The sequence below is a fragment of the Crocuta crocuta genome, unplaced genomic scaffold (assembly GCF_008692635.1).
Source record: "Crocuta crocuta isolate KB4526 unplaced genomic scaffold, BGI_CrCroc_1.0 scaffold131, whole genome shotgun sequence".
NCBI lineage: Eukaryota > Metazoa > Chordata > Mammalia > Carnivora > Hyaenidae > Crocuta > Crocuta crocuta.
The window spans coordinates 14762361-14784200 of NW_027528977.1; the positions used below are offsets into that span (position 1 = coordinate 14762361).

Here is a 21840-nt window from a genome sequence, read left to right on the forward strand (position 1 = left end):
CAGAAATTATTGGAAATTATGTATATTTTATATTTTTAAATTATTCAAAAAAACATGAAACACACGTTCAAATGTTCTCTCCTTCCTTAAAGTCATTGGTACAATACATAAAGCACAGTGACCATATAATGGCATATAATTCCCTGTGTGACTCCATGCAAAAAATGTATATTAAGAACCAAGGGTCTTTGGTAATATATGTACTATGGACTGATCGAAATTAATTGTGGGCCAGCAGCTGAGAAAAATACTCTGTAAGAGTAATGTATAGCATGGAAGAAGGACCACATCTCAATCCTGGTTGTCTAACTCACCCTAACTATAGGATGTCCCAGAACATTCCTGGCACTGAAAGCCCTACTGTACTTTTCTCCTAACGGTACCCCATGTATTGCCTAATCATTGTCGCCTTGTAGTCTATTGTAATCTCTAGCTCTTTTGTGCTGTATTCAGGTCTCCATCTCTCCTTGTCTTTCAGTGGAAATTAATTCTCTGTCATTTGCTATTGAATATCATATACTAACATATATATATTTTATATATTGAGCATATTGCTATTCCCCACATCAAGGTAATTGAAAACCGTATTTCCATGACTTAGAATTTTCTCAACCTTATATAGTTCCATGTCTTTGGAAAGTTGATATGGTTAGTCTCGGTATTTTCACCCAAGAAGTGTTTTGAACAAAGTGGGTGTTGGGAGTGATCTGGGTAGGTAGGATACATGGAGTGGATCTAAAATTTTAGGAGTTTTTACAAGAACTCCAATGCTGTATAGCCTACATAAATTTTAGAGTGGTACAAAATTCAAGAAGTTTCCCCAAAGTGTATTCTCAAACTTTAAAAATACCATCCAACAAAAAAGAAAGGTGAATTCCAAAACCACGAAGAAGGCTTAGGAGGGAATCTGGCATTTTCTGAGAATTGGATCTTTCACTATCACCAGGCTCAGCTATTTAATGTAAGGCAAGTGTTGTGGTAGAGTGATCTCAAAGAAATATCCACTGTGCTCCTAGTGTTTATCTTCCTGGGTAGGAAATAGTAGGGGTATGTGTATGTGTGTGTGTATATATGCGTGTGTGAATGTACTGTCTGTGTACTGTCTGCAGTGGGAGGAACATGAAGATGTTAAGAATGTGAGCCCACTGAATTTGTATTATGATGTACACCTTTTCCAAATGGGATCTTATGATACGCATTCTACAGATGACCACCCGATTTGGTGGGTGGCTAATATGGTATGTTTATTTCACAGTTGCACATGTTACAGCTTTTAAAAAATATATGTAAGACCTAAATGGTGTTTCCGAGCAGATATTTCCTTTTAAGCTTTTTTTAAAAAAATAGCAAATATGATTGAATCATACAACCATGTTCCACCTCTTTTAATTCCCTTGTTTTCATTAGAACATTATGTTAAAAGCTCACTAGACACTGAAATGTGAGAATTATCAAAAAGAGAAAAAGAACGAGAGCCTATGGTAGAGGAGGTTATAAAAGAGAGAAGCCATGGTTTATTTCTGAAAGAAAAGGTAAAGGCATACATTAGAAAAGGCAGCTAGAGAATTAAAGATGGCAAGATTCTTTTTATGCAGGTTGAGGCTGAACTGAAGCCTTTAGCATGGCACACTGACATTTCAGGGACTAGAGACGCAAAAGAAACCCTTCCATGCTGTTCAGCCATCTTGGCCCCACCCTCATGGCACACTGACAAATCTCCACTTATAATGCTGTTGGCTGAGCTTGACCAAAGAGCAAGGATGCACATAATGTGCTTCTCGTGTTAGAGTGAGAGTGGCTGGACCGGGAAAAGATAGCTCATCTGCAGCCTGCAGGTAGATTCTGGAACAAGTCCCATTGTTACTCAAAAAGTTCAGGACTCTGGGCCAACATTCTCCTACTTGTGCAGGGTATCTACTCAAAGTAGTCCAGCTAGAAGGATCAGGGTTCCGAGCAAGGCCAAGCTTGTTGTAAGCCACTTGTTTCTGGGTAATGCTGCTCATCATCTGATAAGCATCCTTCCTGGTCAATAGAGTATAGAGGTAAGTGCTCCTCCTGGAAGGACGCAGGAGATCTGCTGCTTGGAACATGGCCCTCAGTGTCAGAGTAGCAGATAGAAATGAACTCAAGTCTGCACATATTGATGGCAGCAGTTCATAGTAAGGCTACTTAGAATAAATTTTTTAAAAAAAGATTCCATTTCCATCCCTGATGTGGGGAAAGCGCTTTAGCATTGTTGAGGACTGGTGTACGTATAGTAGTAAAATGATAAGACATATCAAATGGGAGAGTAAAGCCCTAGAGCCCTTTCAGTTTGGATTCAGGGGAATCCATTATATCTTACAAACAAATTTACGTTTGAGATTGTTGATCCATTAATGTTTTCTTCATTTACATTTTACTTTTTAGTGGTAGAACTTATTGGAATTTGGGGACAGTTCTGCTGGGGTATGAAACACTGTATTAAAAACTCATCTTGGTATCGAGTTAGTGTGGTGACTTCCAGTGAATTGATTTAGGCCCACATTTCATTTTAATCAAAAACAAAAACTAGAAAGTGTTACTCCCTAAATAGGTAACAATGCATTTTATAAGCACTGCAGAGATTTAGCAAATAGCATGTATGATTAATTTAGAAACAACCCCTGGCACTTGAGGGTTACTCAATACATATAATAGTTTCCTTCTCATTCTTTTTTATATGAGGTAAATGCAGACCAGGGAGCACTGAGCAAATAGTCAACCCTGAGTAGGTTTGTAATCTTAAGCTCCATGGGGATGTCTTTGGTAAAGATAAAAAAGGAATGACTTGTTATTTCTATTACAAGACTCTATAATGCTAGGACTTCTCTACACAGCTTAAATAATGGGTAGGAGAATATTCTTTGAGGAGAAATTCTCAGATGCTATCTAGTCACCTGTAGCACTATTGGGTTAGCACGCACACTTGGCTTCGAATACTGTTTGAATCATTACTTTGTTCTTTTGAAAAACCATGGCATGCAAACAATTCCGCATATCTCAAAAATACATGTAGTATGCCCAGTAAAATACATTGGCTAGCATAAAAATCAAAGGAAATAGTAATTTGGAATATCGATCAACATTACTGGGGTTTTGAATTGTGAAATAATCAACAATCCTGCCCATCTTATCTCGGAAGACAAACTTGAACTTGTCACTGGTTTTCATGGTCAAGTCACTATAGTCAACATTATCACCAGAAATTTCAATGCTGGCAAAACTGATCTTCCGTTTAAAGCTGGAGATAGAGCTGTTGATGATGTTAGTGATATTGACTTCTTCCACTTCCTTCGCCGTCGCCTAGATCATAGACAACATGGTTAGCTTGAAAGATGCGCCTTAGCAAAATAAATAAGTAGGTATTTATAATTAGAAGTCTAAGTATTGAATAATTAGGTTTAATAGAAATTGTCATTGAGTGCCTCAGTAATTGGCTGGTAAGCCAGACTTGGCAGTCCTGTTATCCTGCTTATAGGCATCTATCCCTAGGTCCTCGGCTTGTATTAGGGGAAGAAAAACCATTGCCTTCTATTGATATGCAGAGCTGTGTGCTAAGTGCTCAAGCTTTGAAGTTAGCTGATCTGGGTTCAAATTCCATTCTGCCTCTCACTGTTATGAAATTTTAGTCATCTTAATCCCTTTAAAACTCAGTTTCCTTGCCTACAAAATGGTGATGATATTAATACTTACCTCATGAGATGGATGGGAAGATTAAATGGTATAAATTATGTAAAGCATTTAGTAGCTGTTTGATGAGTCCCATTCTGTCTCAGTGAGGAGCGATCAGTTATGAGAGATAACGGAAATCAGCAGTGTCTAAAAGTCTCTGCCACACAAACAGAAATAGTGATGCTTCCTACCATTCTAGGGAGGTATCTTTCTCCAACATGCCTGGAATGGCACAGCATGTGGGGAGTGTAGAGAAGTCAGAGAGAGTGGAGTTTGGATCCTTGGCCAGGCTACTGACTAGCTGTGAGGTCTTAAATCTCACTTCTCTGAGCTGCAGATTCCTCACTAGTAAATTTGGAATAACAATGGCAGCCATCTAATAGGCTGTTGGGTGGAGCAAATGAGATGTTTAGCACATAGCCTCTACTTTGTAGTGAAGCTATTCTTATACACAGAGCATAATAAGGGCTTTCTGGTGTCTTCCATGAAGGATCTTAGTAATTCTCCAACCCCTTTTTGCCAATCTACCAAATTCAGATTTTTTTTTGGGGGGGGGGCCTTAAGGAAGCCTATAGAGAGTAAAATAAATGAAATCCATATTCTTCTTTGGCTGGGCCATAGGATCATTTGCCTTTGGTACTTGGGGAATATGACTGTGTGAATCATTACTCACAAGTCAAACATAAGGGAATAGGCAACTGCATCTCGGGCTGTTCTGATTCATTTCTGAGAGCCTTCCTAGGTTGTTAGGAGTGTTTTAAAGGATCTAATATGTGCCAAGGGCTTGTGACTGTGTCTGGCACATGTAAATGTTCAACTGATAATAATGATTGTTATTATTCTGAGAGCTGGACCACAGTGTTTCACTGCTAATTCATATAATGGCAGTCTTTCCCTGTTAGCAGAAAAACATGCTAATTGAGAAATTTGCCGCAATTTAATTTTTTCATACATTTTCAGTAAACCATTACTCGTATAATTTAAGAAAACAAAAATGCAACAAAATCCTTAAATAGTAAATACATATCAATATGAAACTGGTAAGCAGCTGATCATGTTTGGTTTGATAACGGGCTTTTCATGGATGCCTGTTCTTCTGATTGTGATTCCATGTTGCCTAAGGATAACAGTGATTTGCTGTGAGAAAATTAAACATGTTAATATCCCATTGTACTTGACAAAAAGAGCAGACTTTTTCAAAAGGTGTCATGACTTCTAGATGCCTCCACCTGAACAGGGAGGAGAATCCCTGGGGACGGGAACCAGTCGGGGCCACCTGTACAGGCCAGCACATGGCAAGTGATGAATCATATACAGGGCCCTCAGAATCCTTACCCTATCTTTGGCTGCCATCTGCTGTAAGGAGATGTAGTGGGCAACTGCATACTCCAGTAGGGCCCCAAACACGAAGCTAAAGCAGATCCCCAGGTATACATCGATGGCCTTTATGAAGCAGTTGGTGTTGGGAAGAGAAGTGCGGGAGCCGATCATCAGCGTTGTCATGGACAGTACGGTGGTCACTCCTGGGAAGACAGGTAGGCGATGTTCCCACATCAGTGGCCAGTGAACTTTTTACCTTTACCTGGTGCACTGACACCATTCAGAACTTGGCAAGGGGGACAGGACTCAGAAATGGAAGAGCTCATTTTGAAAAATCTGCGATCGTCTAGAGCAGGGTTGATGTGTCCATTTTGAATGGAAAGGAGTGATATGGTCTTCTAAATGTTGCATCTTCTGTCTTCCCATTGGAGGGGGGTGTTCAGTACGTAAGATAACTGGCAATAGACCATCCCAATCATAATTCTCCCTTATCACTGTAAAACATGTTTAAAAATGCAGTACCTCTGTCTCTGTCTCTCTGTCTGTCTCTTTCTTTCTGTAAAAGAATCTTTCAAGAAACCAACTTCCGGAACTGCCCTGTGAATGTCAGTGAAAAAAAAAAAAAAAGCCTGATAGGAGGTAAAAAAACAAAAAAGGACCTGTTACACCAGTTCTTAGAAATCTCCTGTGGGAGCTGCTTACCAATACAGGTTCGTGCAGGAACGGAATCGAGGGAAATCCAAAATGAAACCCAGGATAGTACCACCAGGAAAGTGGAAGGAACATAGGTTTCCAAAATGAAATACAGGACATTCCTCCGAAGCTCAAATTGCAAGACCAGTCGTGTATAATTTCCTGATAGGGTAAATAAGAGATAGGAAATAATGTCTGCTCACCCAGTAGAGTGGTTTCCCTTCAGGACGTTTCACTTAGCTATTTTCACATTAAGTTATCTGTTATACACCAAAACCTAAGTAAGCATGAACTGTCCTTACAATTTCAATAAAAGAAATTGCTGTTGTCTAGAATGCGATTTATAGGGGTACTGGAACTCCCACCCATGATCCCNCCCTCTGCCTGACTTATTTCGCTCAGCATAACACCCTCAAGGTCCATTCATGTTGCTACACATGGCCAGATTTCATTCTTTCTCATTGCCATGTAGGATTCCAACCCATGATCCTTTTCTTGTGCCTTTCTCCATCACAGTGTTCCTGTAGCATTTTACCTGCTGGCTTCCTTAACATCTACCTCACTAGACTGGGAGCCCTTTGGGGGCCATGTCAGTACTGGGCATGTAGCAGGTATCAGCGCCAGGCCCAAACCCTACCACACTGCGGGGGTGTTCCCGGGCTGCACAGAGATAAAGTAGAGAAGAGGTGGTATTTTTGACTCAAAATGAAACCCAGTTATTTTGCTTTTGTATGACACGTGTCCCCCAAATTACCTGTTTCCTGCTGCGATCTGGTGACTAAGGTGAAATACCGTTGTATGGTGTACTGAGCAAGACGCAAATTTTCCAGCCCACGCACAGAGTCGTTCCCTCTCAGCCAGCTGAACTCCACATCGTTCCCATCGTAACCCCCTGGCAAGTCAAACAGTGCCCTGGTGAGTGTCGGGAGGCAACAGATTGAGCTTGTCTGGAAAATGCTACAATACGGGGACAACAGGAGTTTATCTTTCAGGAAAGTCTAGCAGCTCTGGAAGTCTCAGCAACTTCACAATCGGTCTGCTCTTATTTCCATACTGGCTTAAATGCAAAAACAAAAACAGAAGACAAGAAACCTGCTGCTAGCCACTTTATTGATGTCTGTTAACATAGGCGTTTGATAAATCTCAAAGCAGTTTTACTAATATAGTCCATAATAGTAATAATAGCTACCTTTTATGAAACATTTATGGTAAGTCTTTTACACATTATGTCTCTAATGTTCTCACAGACTTGCAAGGTAAACATTTCTATATTTCTTCACTAAAAAAATTTTTTTTACGTTTTTTGAAATTGGGATGGATGTTAGAGTTGATACATACATACATATATATAAAGTAGAGCCTACATTTTCCCCTAAAATGTTATTCGATAAATGCTGTACCTTAGAATTGAGGAACTGTAATGTCTTGCCTATTTTATACATGAAAATTCTCAGATTCAGAGAGTTTGCTTAACTTTCTCAAGATAGCAGGGCAAGTTAAAAACAAACTCAGGAAAGTCTAAACCCAAAACCCATGGACAATGATGATGATGATGATGATANCCCAGACCCCAATGTTGGGCTGGAACCTGCGAACCATGAGATCATGACCTGAGCCGAAGTTGGACGCTTAACCAACTGAGCCACGCAAGCACCCCAGTACCTGCAGTCTTAAACATGGACCTGTACTCCCTTCATTTTCCTAGGCTACCGAGAAGAGGGATGCCAGTATTGGGACTCGCATTTTGTTAAGTCTTAGCTTGTAGTATCCACTGGCTTAACAATGGTTATCTTCCCTCCACAGGGCAGAGAAGTGGTCATGGGCTCTTAGAGAATTTCCAGGTAAAAATGGTCTGTGGGCTTTCTCTTAGAAGCACTCCCAAATATACTGAAGTTAGCTGTCCAAATATGCCTAGGAGTCCAAAGAAACACAGAAATAGCTAAAAATAAAAAGTGGCTCATACAAGCTTCTACCTGGGCACTTTACCTTTACAAGTATTAAAATGCTCACAATCATGGCATTATCACTGCTCTGGTGGGATGGTAGCAGTTCTTTTCTGGGGATGGTGTTCAGGAAAAAAAAACCTCGGTGAGGTTTCTGTACCCAAACAACTGCTAATAAACACTCAGTGAAAGCTTCCTCTGTTCACTGGGGATGGTATTTGGGCAAGCAGAGTGCTGGAGTTTCCAGGAGAATCTCACTCCAGGGATTTGAGATGAGCACAGCCATACATGGAGGGCAATTACTTTTTCCATGTGGGGTTGAAAATGAGTTCTCTTTTTGATATCCTCAAGTTTTATTCTTCCCCCAAATAGCTGTATTGCTTTAAGTAGGTTTTGCATGCATTTAATCAATAAGGTAATTAATCTGCCTGTCTGAGTCTTTAATTAAATGTCTACCTCTGAAAAATGACTGCTGCTTCATAATGGTTGTGCTTCTTGGATGTGGACCACGTGTGTCCTCATGTAAGAACTGCTCACTGATTGCCAGTGCTTGACTGTGGTGTTTCCACCTCACACGAGCCATCCCTTGATGCCTCGATAACTCCTCTCTGAGCCATTCTTTTCCCAGGGCACCTGTCACAGATACCACTTTCCCAAGTTTGGTGGACATTTCAGAACAAAGGAGATTACTCAACAATGCCATTTGACACACATCAACTTAGAATAAATGCTCATTCTGCAGCATAAGTCCTCAGACTGCAGTTTGGATGCCCATTATGGGCATCACTGCATTAAAGTACACACAGCCCAAACAACTTCTTTTCAAAGTTGGAAGCAGGTGGAATGAATGCCAGTGGTTTCTTGGCACACTTAGCTTTTTTAACCTCTGCTGTGTTCTTTCTGGGCTTCTGGTGCCTTCTCAGATTCTGATTCCCACTCCTTATCCAATTGACTCCCATTTCCTCGGCTGTCCTGTCTACTCTAAGGCGGAAATATTTAGTGTTGGTGCACAGTGGCCCTCTCCAAAGGCTGTTCTATTGTAAGGCTTGTTGCTGAAAGGTCTCTAAATCTCTCTGGACAAACACTCCGAAGGGCTGAATCAATTGGAATCAACACCAAGAAAAGAAAGGCCATTGCGTATAGGTCTCTCTCCAGGAATAAGCTGATCTAAGCCACCCAGGAAAATCATCTCAGGGGTCTGCAGGATATATACTCACAGCTTTCCAGTTGCAATTTGCATGTCTGTGTGTCCATGGGGTATTTGGACAGGTCCATGTTACATGCAACAGTCGTTGTGATCCTAGGAAAGGAAAAATGGGTTCAAACGGAGTGTTGTGAGGGAAAGCACGCATTCCCTGTTAAGGGCAGCTCCAAGAGCACTTTCACCTTGACCCTTACAGTGGACATGTGACTTGGAGCCTGCACTCAAAACATTCCTGAGCTTTTCTGTGCTAAGTGACACCTTTGAGATGTGGTAAAAGCTGGGGCACAGCACGGAGGAAGCTGGAATGTTAGCAATGAAGGGCAAACATGCGATATCTTGCAGAACAGAATCACTCACTGGCTTGAGGTGCGTTTGCATCCAGTTTTAAAATTTAATCTTCGTGACAAACCCACGAGGAGCTAGAACAGAGATTCCAACACTACCGTCACCATTTGACACAGATTAGGGCTTGCCTTGGCTCACACAGCTCTTAGTGCCAAGCTGGGGCTGGATCCCAGGTCCTCTGTGCAGTTCTCAAGGACCCTGCCTCCTGGAGGGGATCAGCATTTGCAGAGGAAGTGGAGGATGATGGAGGGTCCCAGGCACTGTGGCTCTTAGGGACTAACACCCAGGGACATTCAATTAAACCTCAATAAAGCCCTCACAGTGGAGATTTCAAGTTGCCCACCATTATCTCCCTTTTTCTTCAGGGTCACACGTTTTTATTAAGCACCGTTACTGAGCACTGTCCTGGGTTCTTGGGGAAAGTGAAATGATGCATTCATGGTGCCCACCTTGAGGAAGCTCCCACTCTCTTAAGGGAGACAGAGTAAGAGCAGTTACTATTTACTGAGCGCTTACCCTGAGCCAGTCCCCAGGCAAAGTGCTTCACGTGCATTATCCCTTTGAATTTGTACTATAGCTTTATGAGGTAGGAAAAATCATTCTGCTTTTGCTGCTGAAGAAACCAAGTTCAGAGAGTCCAGCAACTTGCCTAAGGTCACACAGTAGGGACAGAACGGGGACTCACCCCCAAATGGGTCTGATTCTAGAGCCAGGCTGTTAAATGTTGTCCATAATTTGTAATCATTGCACAGGACAGATTACGTTATGTTCAAAATACAGACAGACACATCCATGCACACGCACGTACACACACGGGAAGAATTAGTGTTGACTGAAGCTGGAGGTCAAGGGAGAGGTCTAGTTTAGCTTCTTGAAAGAAGGGTTGGGATTTTGGCTGTTTTTTGCATAATTCAGTGTAGCTGAGGAATGTCAGATGAGCAATCCAAAAATTCAGTTTATTGGTTATCTCAGTCTTTGTTTCCTAACAGCAGCTTCCTGCTTGGGATTGAAGAGTATTGGGCTCCTGACCTTCTCCCCAAGGACTGTGGGAATATAAGGTTTACACAGTCCCTGACAGGAGCCTCTGCCTGTGGGCTGCCCCTTGCAGCACCTAGGGAACACCTTCCCTATTCTAGCCAACCAGCCTCTTGATGAACTTCCACTGGGTGGAAGGGGCTTTTGGCCTCGGGGATTTGGAGAAGAGACCAAGGGAGGCCATGGCTGCAGATGACAGAGGCCTTGGGGCACTGCCCTTTGACTCTCTGTACAAAAGTGACAGACTGAGTCGAGATGCATCCTGCAGCAACTGTAGCTCCACTGGGTCCCATGAAAGGGAAAATGTTTACATTTCTTCCTGCTGTTCCCCCTATTCTCTTGCTAACTTCCATTTACTTTTTAAGACTCAGCTCAGAGTTCTGTCTCTAACATCACTGCAAACACTAACCTACTCCCTGCTTCCCTGGGATTCCCAACTTCCTTTCCGTATCCACCTGCGTCAGGACCATGTCTCATTCAGCTCTGTATTCTTGGTGTCCAGAGCCAGGCCTGGCCCAGAGCAATCATTCAGTAGTTGCTTATTGAGCCAAACTGAACTGAGTGGGGGGGCCCTTTAGTTTTAGGGCCAAGAATCTAGGAAGGCAGGGGCATGAGAAAGGTGGGACATTGGGGTAATTCTCTGAGAGCTGGTCAGGAGTACCCAGGATATATTTATGCGTTCTCTTCCAGCCATTTCCTTCCAGCCCCTTCAGTTACCTGAGAGCATACAGGACCGTGCCATTGGAGAAGAGGCGGATGAGCCTGTTTCCCACAGTGACGTCATGGAGGAAGGACTTCTTGGACTCCACAATGTAAGTGTCTGGTACCCAGAGGAACTCCACGAGGCGAGCATCCAGAGTGAAGCTCTTGTTGCCTTCAAATACCAGCCGCTGGTCTGTCCAGCGCTGTCTGAGGTATATGGTGGCTGTGTAGTCCTGAGGGGGGGAAACCAGGTAGTGGAAATGGATTGGGGGGCGAAAGACTTTGAAAATGGAAGGAAAGGGGTCAAGTCTTACTCCCCTCCCCACCTCCACTTAGCTCAAGAGCACATCCTATACTAGACATTGGTGAACGAAGTCTTATTCATGAGGGAGCAGCCTGTTAGCAATAAGAGAACAAAGCATCTTATCTCTTCTAGACAATCACTCTCGCAGCCAAAGGGGAGCCCCATAGGAGCATGTTTAGGGCCTTAACTTACTCACCTTCTATCACAAAAGCCCCAACAATCTGTTGAAGGTTTTGGGGAGCTAAGTGCTTAGGTTGTCCAGGATTTACCCAGAATGCACAGTGGCAACCTGCTTCTTGTGTCAGCCTGTCTTTACTGAGAGGACGGCGGAAAGAAGTCATGCGATTGTTGGTTTTCACCAGCTCAGCTTAGCTTCCACCCTGGGAAGGTCGGTGTGATATTCAGGCTTCCCTGCTGCCCTTTGATTCTCTCTCCAGTTTTCCTCCCTCACCAAAAGTACCCACTCTCCTCCCTCGTTTCTTCCCTCCTGGCCTTTGAATCCACTTTCCTTCCTTTTCAGAAGATCTGTTTTGCAAGAATCTTCCACTGTCCTGAGTTTTGGGATGGGTCTCCAGCCTCTGCCATTCCAAGTGCACGGGGGCTGTGAGTCTCTGTTTTGTTTTTTGAGTAGCTAGAAGGTGTATCCCCATAAAACACAAGGAGAAGGTCTCCTCAGGGGGAAGGTGAAGGGGCCGCGCTTACCATGTTACTCTCTGAAATACTAGAAATACTTGCAATGTCCAGAGTCAGTGCTACTTGAACTGGTTCTCCTGAGAATGAAGAAAAAAAAAACCAGAAGGACTTACATAGAAACACAAAACACACTACGTTAGTACAATGTGTTAAAAATTATAACATTACAAAAGTAACATTCACTATTGGAAAATTTTAACCACTCTAGAAGTATGTAGAGCAAAAGGTGAATTTCTATCCTCCCCCTGTCGGGAGGAACCATTGTGTAGAATGGGGAAAAAAGTATGAAAAATGTTTGTATAAAAAAGGTACAAATATATAAATAGCTTAGTGTGTAAGAGAGACCACACTATGTTCATTAGTGCAGATTTTAAAGGATGTGGTTGTATTTGCTACTTCTTACTTGGAGGATTTTTTTCCTCGGGGACAGATTATTTAGAAACGTAGTAAGAGATTTGGCGATTTGCACAGAGATCTTCATTTTTTCCTCCCCTCAACTAAGTAAATTTACCACAAGATGGCATTCAAGACTGCTCATGGCTGAGCTCTTGCTCACCTCCTGATGCTCTGCTACTCTTTCTTTACCCTCCGAAAAGCCTAAACTATTTAGAATTCCAGAACCTTCCCTGTGCGATCTGGTATACAGATATTGGGCTGCAAGCCGAACTTCTGAGAGTGCCAGTCTCAGCTCGGGAGACCAAGGCCTCAGAGCCACCATTCTCGAAGCCAGGCCCGGGCAGTGTACGCCTGCTCAGGCTGGAGACGTGGAAGAAAGAGCAGGAGTGAGAGATGTCGGTTTGCAGCTGGGAAAAGTTACCGACCCTTTCAGAGCTGCAGAGTTCTCACCCACAAGCAGGGAGAATGCTAATGACAGTGTAGGGCCGGGGAGAGGGCTGAAGGAGACTCGGCATGTGGCAGCTTCTCTGCAGGACAGTGGCAAGGGGGGACACATGTGAAGCACCTGCCCAGCCAGATGTCCGGGAGGCGCTCACTAAGTTATCTGTACGAGGCTCCCAGGATCGTGTCCGTCACAGAATAGAGGTTCAATAAACGGCATTTGCCTACCCGCCTTCTCCTCCTTAATCCTCGCTAATTCTGGAAAAAGAACAACTGTTGTCACCAAGTTAATAGCTACGACAGCATTCACTTGCAGTAAATAGCTAGGGGTGCGTCAGGGGACTGCAACACCGCATTAACCAGGAAAAAGGGAGGTGGAACTCAAAGAAGCGCTTAAAACCGTCTAAGTGGTAGGAATCAGACAAAGCGACCTACTTATTCACAGAAGGAAACCAAGTCATAGACTATAGGTGGGAATTTGGAAATGGAGTTTTAGAACCAAAATAATTAAGCAAATGCTTGGTGTTAATACTTGGTGGAAGAGTGGGCGATCTTTGAGGACAGACTGTGGAAGGTGCTGAAGGACTATGGTGCTAGGTGGCTTTCTGCCCCTCAAGGCAGAAATCGAGCTTGGATTTCTCCAGGGTGTTTGAATCCCATGCCCATCGCTTCATAGCTGTGTGACCTTGAGCAAATTGCTAAGCCTTTTTGTGCTACAGCTTCTCGCCTATAAAAGAGAGCTACTAGTGCCTACTACTACGGGTTGGTTTGGGAAAGTTACAGGCTCTATTTTAAGTGCCTGGAGCACAGGCGCAGTGGGGCAGCGTTATTTGCTCTCCCTGAGGAACATGGAGAACAGAAAACACGGGAAAGTTCCACCCCACTGTGCTTTCTGTTTACTTTGTTTCTAATTAGTCTAGTCCCCGCTTTGCCTCAGTTGGCATCTTTATGGACCAGAACTTGCTTTCTTCCCCTTGAGTTATAAAAGTAAGCTGTGCCACCAGAGGGCAGCTTCCTCCTAGGAAAGAGGTCAAAGCCAGTTCCTGGACAGTGTTCTTAGGGCTTGTTTACAAACCTGTGCTCTGTCTACCTCAGTCCCTGAAAAACCCTATGGAGGTCTTTTCTCTTAAGGACCTCAGGGACCTAGAACTGGGTGGACAGACGTTACAGAAAACATGGCCACCCCATGGAACTCCAGACTGCCACATAAATGTAGGTTCCTTTAGGAGACAGATTGCCAAGGTGTTGGGGCTTGCGCCTTCCCCTGTTTTTGACTAAGGACTGCTTACCCCCTTTTCACCCCAGGTGGATCTGGGCCTCACACTCCTTGGGTCCACCCCAGGTTCATTGCCCAAGAATCTTGCCTCTTGTGGACCTACGAGCAGGCAACAAGAAGGGCAGTATCCGGGCCTAATCGTTTGGGGTTTGGGAGGCAGAGACACTGGACCTAACCAGTGTGTACAGACTCACATTCTTGTCATTAGTGTTCTTCTGGGCCTGGAAAGACTAGGGGAGGTTGAAGCCTGCCTAGGTTTATTAACGTAAGGACCTCAAATCTTAATTGTGTGGCCGTGAAAATGGTCTCTCTGATCTCCAGCGGAGATGGGTGTAGTTGGCCCAGCTGCTGCGCTCTGAAACCTATCCGTGCGTTGCTCCGAGGCCATGCTTCTCGAAGGCAACACCCCACCAGGGACTGAGTGAGGCAGGGATACACACGCACACCGTTCCTGGGAGGCATGGAGATAGGAGACTCCTCTGTTGGGAAATTTGGCTCAAGGACTCCCTGGGGCCTTTCCACACACACGTAGAACTGTACTGTAGTCTACACCTCTGTCCAACCTTCCCTCCTGCCCTCTCTCCTTCCCCCGGGGTCAGCTTCCCTCTCTTTCCACCCCACATTCTGTCATAGATATCGCCCCAATAAATATTTGGCACGGATAATTCCCTTTTGGTGTTGGCTCCCCCGTGGACTAACCCCCTAGTCCTGGATCTGACCAGAGAATTTTGTTATGTGAGGGGAGGAGCAGGCAGGAAAGGGGATTAGAATAGACTGCATCCTGATGATGCTGCAGGCGCCATGCTTCCTGTTCACACACTTCATCTGAATCAGTCCTCTCTGTGAGGCAGAAGATGTGTCCCCACTCTACAGAGAGGGGACTTAGAAAGCTGAGGTGCTTGGCAAGCAGTAAAGCCAGGAGCCAAATGGAGGTTTGTTCAACCCCAAACTTCTTTCCAGCACTTTCTGCTCTGCGTAAGGAGACATGAGAGACCACTGAGAGACTGAGACTCTGTGAGGAGGTATGTGATTGGTCTCATTCCCTCCCTCCTAGCCTCATTCCATCAAGAAGTACTAACTGACCTCTGGCTATATGCCAAGCACTGAGCTGCTGCTGGGGTTAGTGAGGTAAATAAAGCAGGACTCCCTCAAGCAGCTGCAGCCTAAAGCCGAGACAGGTGTAAAACCAGCGGCAATGATGGTATTGCCAGACAATGGCTAGGATTTGGAAGTATGTTCAAAGTAAGGTATGAAGAATGGGGACAAGGCCTAGAGGAATCAGGGCTGGCTTCTCAGAGGAGGAAGACTTCAGTCAGAGATATGAAGAAAATTGGCATTTTGCCAGGGAGGGGATTTGGAAGAAGCTGTTCTCAGCAGATAAACAGTCTCAGCACAGGCAGGAGACCAGGGAGGCCAAGGAGGTGAGGGACTGTTTGGGGCACACTGCTGGCGGCAGGGCATAGTGGGAGAAGTTGGGGCAGGTGAGACTGGCAGACAGAAAGAGGCTGGGCTGGGAAGGCCCTGGTGTGCCATGTAAAGGGCCCTGGGCTCTATGCTGAGGATGCTGGGACATAGGCAGGTGTTCTGAGCAGGCAGAGGACCCAGGCAGGTCATCAAGGTGCCACAGTTGGGGGTTAGCCGTGAGTGACCAGGCTGGAGGCAGGAAGACTAGATGGCGTGGTCCTTAAATAATGACACTGGAAGTAGAGGTAGAAGGAAGACAGTGTATAAGAGGTCATCAGAGGCTCTAGTAACCTCCTCTGCTGGGAAGAGGATTTCTGCAGGTGGAGAGGCAAAGTACGCTCTTTAAAATAGTGTGACAATCACTGGCTGTCCTCATCCACCATTGCTAATCCTTAACAGGGTGCAGACCAGAAAATGAAGTCAACTAAAATCTCCCGAATCCCTTCTCTGCATACTGTCTCTGTTCTCCTTCTTTTGAATTGATGTCCTGGACAGAAGGGATGACCTACCGCCAAAGCTGGGCCTGAGAAATTTATTATATCCTGCTGTGAGGTTCTCAAAGCCAGGCAGGGAGAGCTTATCACTTCTGCTGACCTCAGTGTTGAACTGATTCCCCTGGACACACATCCTGGAAAAGAAAATGGGTGCTGTTTATTGTGGATAAGCATGTATGCACATAAACTTGAGCTTGTGTTTGCGCGTATGTCTGTGTGTTGGGCCCAGGAAACAATGGTGACTTTCCCAGAGAGAAATCTCTAATTTTCAGCTGCTGAATTAATGTGTCCTTATCTCATTCCGTTTTATTACCCATTTGCCATACCTCAGAATGTTGAGGTAATCTGGGAACCCCTCCAAGTGTCTTTAGGAAAAAACACAAGTGGGCGTGCCTGAGTGGTTTAGTTGGTTAAGCGCCTGACTCTTGATGTTGGCTCAGGTCATGATCTCACAGTTCGTGAAATCTAGCCCCACATTGGGCTCTGCACTAACAGCACAGAACCTGCTTTGGATTCTCTGTCTCTCTCTCTCTCTCTTTTCCCCCCTCCATCTCTCATGAGCACATGCTCTCTCTCTCTCCCAAAATAAATAAACATTAAAAAAAAGAAAAAAGAAAAAGCACAATAGTTCATCCACATATGACCATTTTGGAGGCTTGAATAAGTGGCAGGAAGTGTGTTGTCTTGTGTGTTAGCAAGGTGGATGGTCTAGGCTTTGCCTTGCCATTGGTAGGAAGGAAGACCTGCCACCTTCCTACTTCAAGTACCCGCTCAAAGCAATTCAGACCAAGGTCACAGTCAGCAAACTCACCTTGGAGTGAAGAGACTCAGACATACAAAGGTCAAATGGAGACTGTATTTCATGTTGACGGGGCGCTCGAGCAGAGAGGGGCCAAAGTAGGAATCACCTGGGGAAACAGATGGGCAAGGTGGGAGAGGTGACCCAGAGGGCTCCCCTCCCCCAAGCCCAGCTCCATCCTGTGGGTCATCAGCTGCAGCAGTTTTTCATCAAGTGTGGGGAGCACATGTTATCACTCCACACCATTTGGTTATCACTCCTGGGATATGACTTCATTTTGGAAGCGCACATGTTAAATCCCACCCAAATAAAGGCTGACACCTCATTTAGAGAGTGGCTCACCAGCCCCAGAAATGCAGCCAGTCCATTCTGGGCTGCATATTTGGAAAGCTCCAAGACTATGCCTTACCCTCTCCTTATCCTGACTTCGCCAGGAAGGACACCCCCAACTATGCACTCACCCCAACCGTGCCATTTATCCGAGGGTCTAAGTTTATTAAGCAGGTCACGTAGACAGGAAATGAAAACTCCCCAATAATAAACGAACACACAAATAAACTTCCCAAGCACCATCCATGTGCAAGGAAAACATTAGACACTTTCCCACAGATCTTGTCACGTCATGTCACGGCGCCTTTGTGAGGTGGGTAGGTTAATCCCGAGCCGGGACGAGGACACAGAGGCTCACAGAAAGGTCACTGTGCTAGTGAACGTCAGAGGAGACTTTGAGTCCAGGGCTGGCAGCCTCGCACCACGTGGTATTATTGGCTGCTCTCCCAGCCTCCCAGACCCGCTCCCTGGGCGCTCCTAGGCCGTCCAGCTGGTTGGGTGAGCATCGTGTATGCGTGAGGACCGTCAGGGAAGGCATGGCCCAGGGGCCTGGCCTCCTCAGGCTTGGGAGCTATTGTCAGATGTTCCTCTGAGTAGAGCAGCTGGGAGCCAGGCAGGTGAGCCTGTGACCTGTCATGCTGGTGACAGCAGAGCGGGGGTTCTCAGGTGCGGCTCCGGCCGTGTGCCTAGGCAGGCAGTCCCGGGGTGGCTCCTCCCCTCCTCTGGGGCAGCCTGCGTCAACCAGGCTACTTTCAAGAGCCGCTCTGGGGCTGAGGGTATGACTCGGCCATTCATTAACTAATAATATTTTACTTCCAAAATGAATACATGCTCGTTGTGGAAATGAGAAAAGATCGACATGTAGAGAGTTGAAAGTTGAAGTCCCAATGGTGTGTCATGTAGCCTCATCAGTTTAACAAACATACCACTCTGGTGGGGGATGTGAGGGTGGGGAAGGCTGTGCGTGGGGTGGGGGTGAGGGGCTCAGTTTTGTTATGAACACCAAATTTCTCTAAAATATAGTCTATTTAAAAAGTCTCTTTCTCGCTTCCCTCTAGACTCACACCTCAGAGACAATCAATTGTCTCTTAACAGTTGTTTTATCTGGAAATATGAATAAAACAGTTAAAAGGTAAAATTGGGGTGATGGCATGCACTTTTTCACTGCTTACTTTTTTTGCTTCATAATGATAGCAAACATTTATTATATACTCCATGCGTGCTTGTACTCTGCTAAGAATCTCGGAAATTCTTATAACTCATTGAAGTCATTACTACCATTCTCCACATTTTCCCAAACCAAACAGCTGAGGCCTAGAGAGGACAAGAAGCAGTCCCAAGGTTGTATAGCAAGTAAGGGGCAGACCTGAATCCACGCACGCTGACCCAGTCACTTTTAACTGCTACAGCATGACACACTGCTCTTTTCCAATGTCAGAGACAGATCTGCTTCATTCTTCCTAATGGCTCAGAGTATGACATAAGATCAGTACACCAACATTTATAGGACACATGTGCTGCTTATGGTACTAAGTTATTTCCGCATTTTTTTTTACTGCTACAAAACCAGTAATGAACATCTTTGCACATGTGTAAGCTCCTGGAACTCTGCACTCTTTCATATTTCTCTACCTCAGCCCCTTCCTTCTCACTCATCTTTTGATAAATCGACATTATCAATACACCAATGATCCTACTCAAACTTTCTTCCTTTAGTTTATCTTCCCAGTCCCTGTCCATTCCCCTGTCGCCAACATCAAGTTTAACAGGGTCCGTGGAGTGGCTCCCATGCCCTCCATCCCTTCATTCAATTTTCCAAAGCCTTACCAAGCTCCTTCTGGCAATCAGACATGTAAGAGGTATCCACCAGAGTTCCTGTCTAGTGAGAGAGAGGGTGGATAAGCAGTGACATGACACAGTGTTCCCTGTGACTGTCCTATAATAGGGTCCGAGGCAAAGGATACATGGTGTGCAAAGGAAGCAAGTGACCAGCTCCATTGGCAGAGGGTGGGGCAGTGCCAGGATGGAAGTCATAGAGAAGGTCATTAGATTCTTGAAGAATGTGTTCACATTTGCCAGGTGACCAAAGGAAAGTGGGGCCCTCCAGAGGCCGGGCAAGGATATGGAGGCTTGCCCACCAACACTTTCCTACCCACTTATGCTCAGGCTCTGCCCTCTAGCCCATGGCCATCTGTCACTTCTTCCTAGTCTAGTCTGAATTAGCTTCTTTCTCATTTTGGGGTGTTCTTAAATTCTTCTTCTCCCCATATGAAACTGAACTTTATCAGGCAAGTTGGGGAATGATCTAGCTTCAACTCTAAGACCCCTATTGAATCGTGTTTTCCCTGTGCCCAGCCCTGCGTTAGGAAGTGAGAATGTTTGAGCCTTGGGCTTCTGAATCTGCCCCAAGGAATCTCATGTCCTGAAAAGCTTTGCCCACACCAGACCTGGAAATGTGATCCCATCTGACCCTACTTATCTTGTCAGGTTGGTGAGCATGACTCATTTTATTAAAGAGGAAAAGAGAAGGAGAGAAACCCCTCTAGACGCTCCCAGGTGCTATAGGTGCTGTGCCTGGTGCTTAATCGCATTTAATTCTCATGACCATCTGACCCAGTAGGTGTTAATTTCTAGAGTTGAATCTCAGATTGGTGAAGGGATTTGGTCAAGGCCACATAGGAGTTAAATGCCATGACTTGAATCTAGGTCTTCTTCCAAAACCCTGTTCTTTGCACTGCATTTGGAAAGAGGACCCCAGCTCCCAAACTGAACTAGATTCCACTTGACTCTGGTCCTTCTTGCACCACATCCATCTCTGGGGTAGAGTGCTGCATTCGCAGTGTGTCCCAAATGGCAGCCGTGCTGGTGCCTTTACCTCTCACATGGCAAAGGAGCCAATCATCAAGTGATGACTTGTGTATCCACCTGCCTGAATGAAGGTTACGGCCACCAAGGCTGATACAGATACTGGGAATGGTGTTTGGCAGAGCCACCCCCTGAGCAGCCAGAGGGCAGGGCCCCGAGGGTTATCCCCAAAGCCACAGGGGCCCCGGAGATTCCCACTGTATCTAGCCCTTCTCACCTTGGGAAGCATGGTATTCAGGATGTTCCCAGAGGCTCCTGAGCAGGGCACCTCTGAACTCTTCCCCTACTCTGAGGGGCTTTCTGCCAAGATCCCTCCTCTACTTGTAGAAAAGAGCTTGAGCTTTGGGTTGAAAACACCTGAGTCATTTAATCTTTCAAAGTCTGGGCTTTCCTATCTGACAAACGGCAGCAGAAAGCACTCAATAAATATTAGTTTTCATTCTCCTCTCCCTTCTGCCTCTGTGGGGCTTCATTGATCCCACCTTGACCATGAGAACCCAAAGCTCAATCTCTTCCTATCCCCCCTGCTGCCACCCATGGCGTGAGCTGTCTATGGTGTCCTCTTGAGGGCACTCATTTTGGCATCACCCCCAGAAGGACAGGGTCACACACAGGGCTCCAGGGTCACCTACGTGGAAGATGGCAGCTTTCTCTGGATTGGCTCTGAGCAGAGGTAATTGCAATACGTGCAGGTTTCTGTTCCTGTTCCCCGAATCCCCACCACGCAGACAGGGAGCCCCAAACGTATCATGCCCTAGCCTCCTCCTCACACAGGCACGGCTCCCTGACTTCTGTCACTTCAGCGCAGACAGAATCATGTGTTGGGAAGCAGGAGTGGAGCCCAAGTTAGGCTGAGGTGAGGAAAGGCATATTGCCTTGGGCCCTCCTTAAGACAATCGCAGCAGGTGAAGTTGTGTGGCGGGGGCCCGGGCCGCAGGGCGGAGAGGAAGGGGGGGCCTGTGGCTCTAGGGTCAGGCAGGACGAGGCGTCCTCTTGGCTCTGCCGCGGACTCTGAGACTGTTACTTCTCCCTGAGGTTTAGTTGCCTCCACTGTGAAATGGGATAGTAATCAGTAGTTCTTCAGATAACGGTGAATAGGTGCTTAGCAAGTTCGAGGCCCCGGCCCCTCCCCACACTCCCAGCACGGCTTGTATCTGAATCTCCTTCCCTCGCCTCCCTCCAAGTACTGGAAGGACCAGCGATTCTCTTACCAGCTAGCTGCGGAGGCTCTGTTACGGCAGATCCTTCAGGCCTTCCGGCTGGACATTCAGGCAGGACATGGTCTTCTGGGTCCCCGAGAGCTTCCTCATCCTCAGCCCTGACTCCTTGGATGCAGGCCCACGGCCACTCTCGGACGGAGTGGCGCTCTCCATGGGTGAGACAGAGCTGCGGGACTGGCTAGGCAGGTGAGTGGGCGGGGCCTCCCGCAGCCCCTCCCCCGGGTGGAGCTCTGACCTGGTCCTGGAAGTCTCTGGGAATCACCCAGCTCCTGCTATGGCCACAGGCTGCCAGGAGTTTGGTTCTGAGTTGGTGTCTCAGCTGAGCTCCTGGACCCCAGCCAGAAAAGAATCTTAAGATCAAAGACCCATGAAAGGCAAATACAGTGGGTGACCGCACCCAGCATGCCTGAAAGATGAGTCCCAGGTTCTAAATTTTGAGGGCACCTCTATCCTGGTGTCATGGAGCAGGAGTTAGCAGCATGTATGACCCTAGGCAAGCCACTTTACCTCCCTAGCCCTCAGCTTCCCATCCTGAAGATAGGACTTAACCATTTCTAAAATTCTGATTCCTTGTGCATTTTAAGAGCACCTTTGGAACCAACAGAAAGCCTAGTCTATGTCAA

At 45.8% G+C, this 21840-nt stretch overlaps 1 protein-coding gene across 2 annotated transcripts; it reads right to left on the bottom strand.

Moving 5' to 3' along the window:
- Positions 1 to 16: 16 nt before the first annotated feature.
- On the bottom strand, positions 17 to 21339 carry GABRP (gamma-aminobutyric acid type A receptor subunit pi). 2 transcript variants are annotated; one of them, XM_077757335.1, is made up of 10 exons: positions 21209 to 21339; positions 16815 to 16911; positions 16019 to 16137; positions 11942 to 12009; positions 10951 to 11168; positions 8867 to 8949; positions 6461 to 6598; positions 5716 to 5868; positions 5029 to 5216; positions 17 to 3324 (listed from the first exon to the last, which is right to left on the bottom strand). In XM_077757335.1, exons 2-10 carry the CDS (start codon positions 16865 to 16867, stop codon positions 3022 to 3024), a joined length of 1323 nt encoding a protein of 440 aa, XP_077613461.1. In that variant the 5' UTR covers positions 16868 to 16911; positions 21209 to 21339; the 3' UTR covers positions 17 to 3021. The 2 variants fall into 2 exon arrangements, with proteins under 2 accessions (XP_077613461.1, XP_077613462.1); XM_077757336.1 differs by lacking the exon at positions 17 to 3324 and adding an exon at positions 4643 to 4810.
- Positions 21340 to 21840: the final 501 nt, after the last annotated feature.

Coding starts and splice junctions, on each gene's coding strand:
- GABRP (XM_077757335.1), bottom strand. CDS start 16,867: ATGAAATACAGTCTCCATTTGACCTTTGTATGTCTGAGTCTCTTCACT. Junction 11,169..11,941: donor GTATTTCAGAGAGTAACATG/GTAAGCGCGGCC, acceptor TCCCCCCCTCAG/GACTACACAGCCACCATATA. Junction 5,869..6,460: donor CAGATCGCAGCAGGAAACAG/GTAATTTGGGGG, acceptor TTACCCTATCAG/GAAATTATACACGACTGGTC.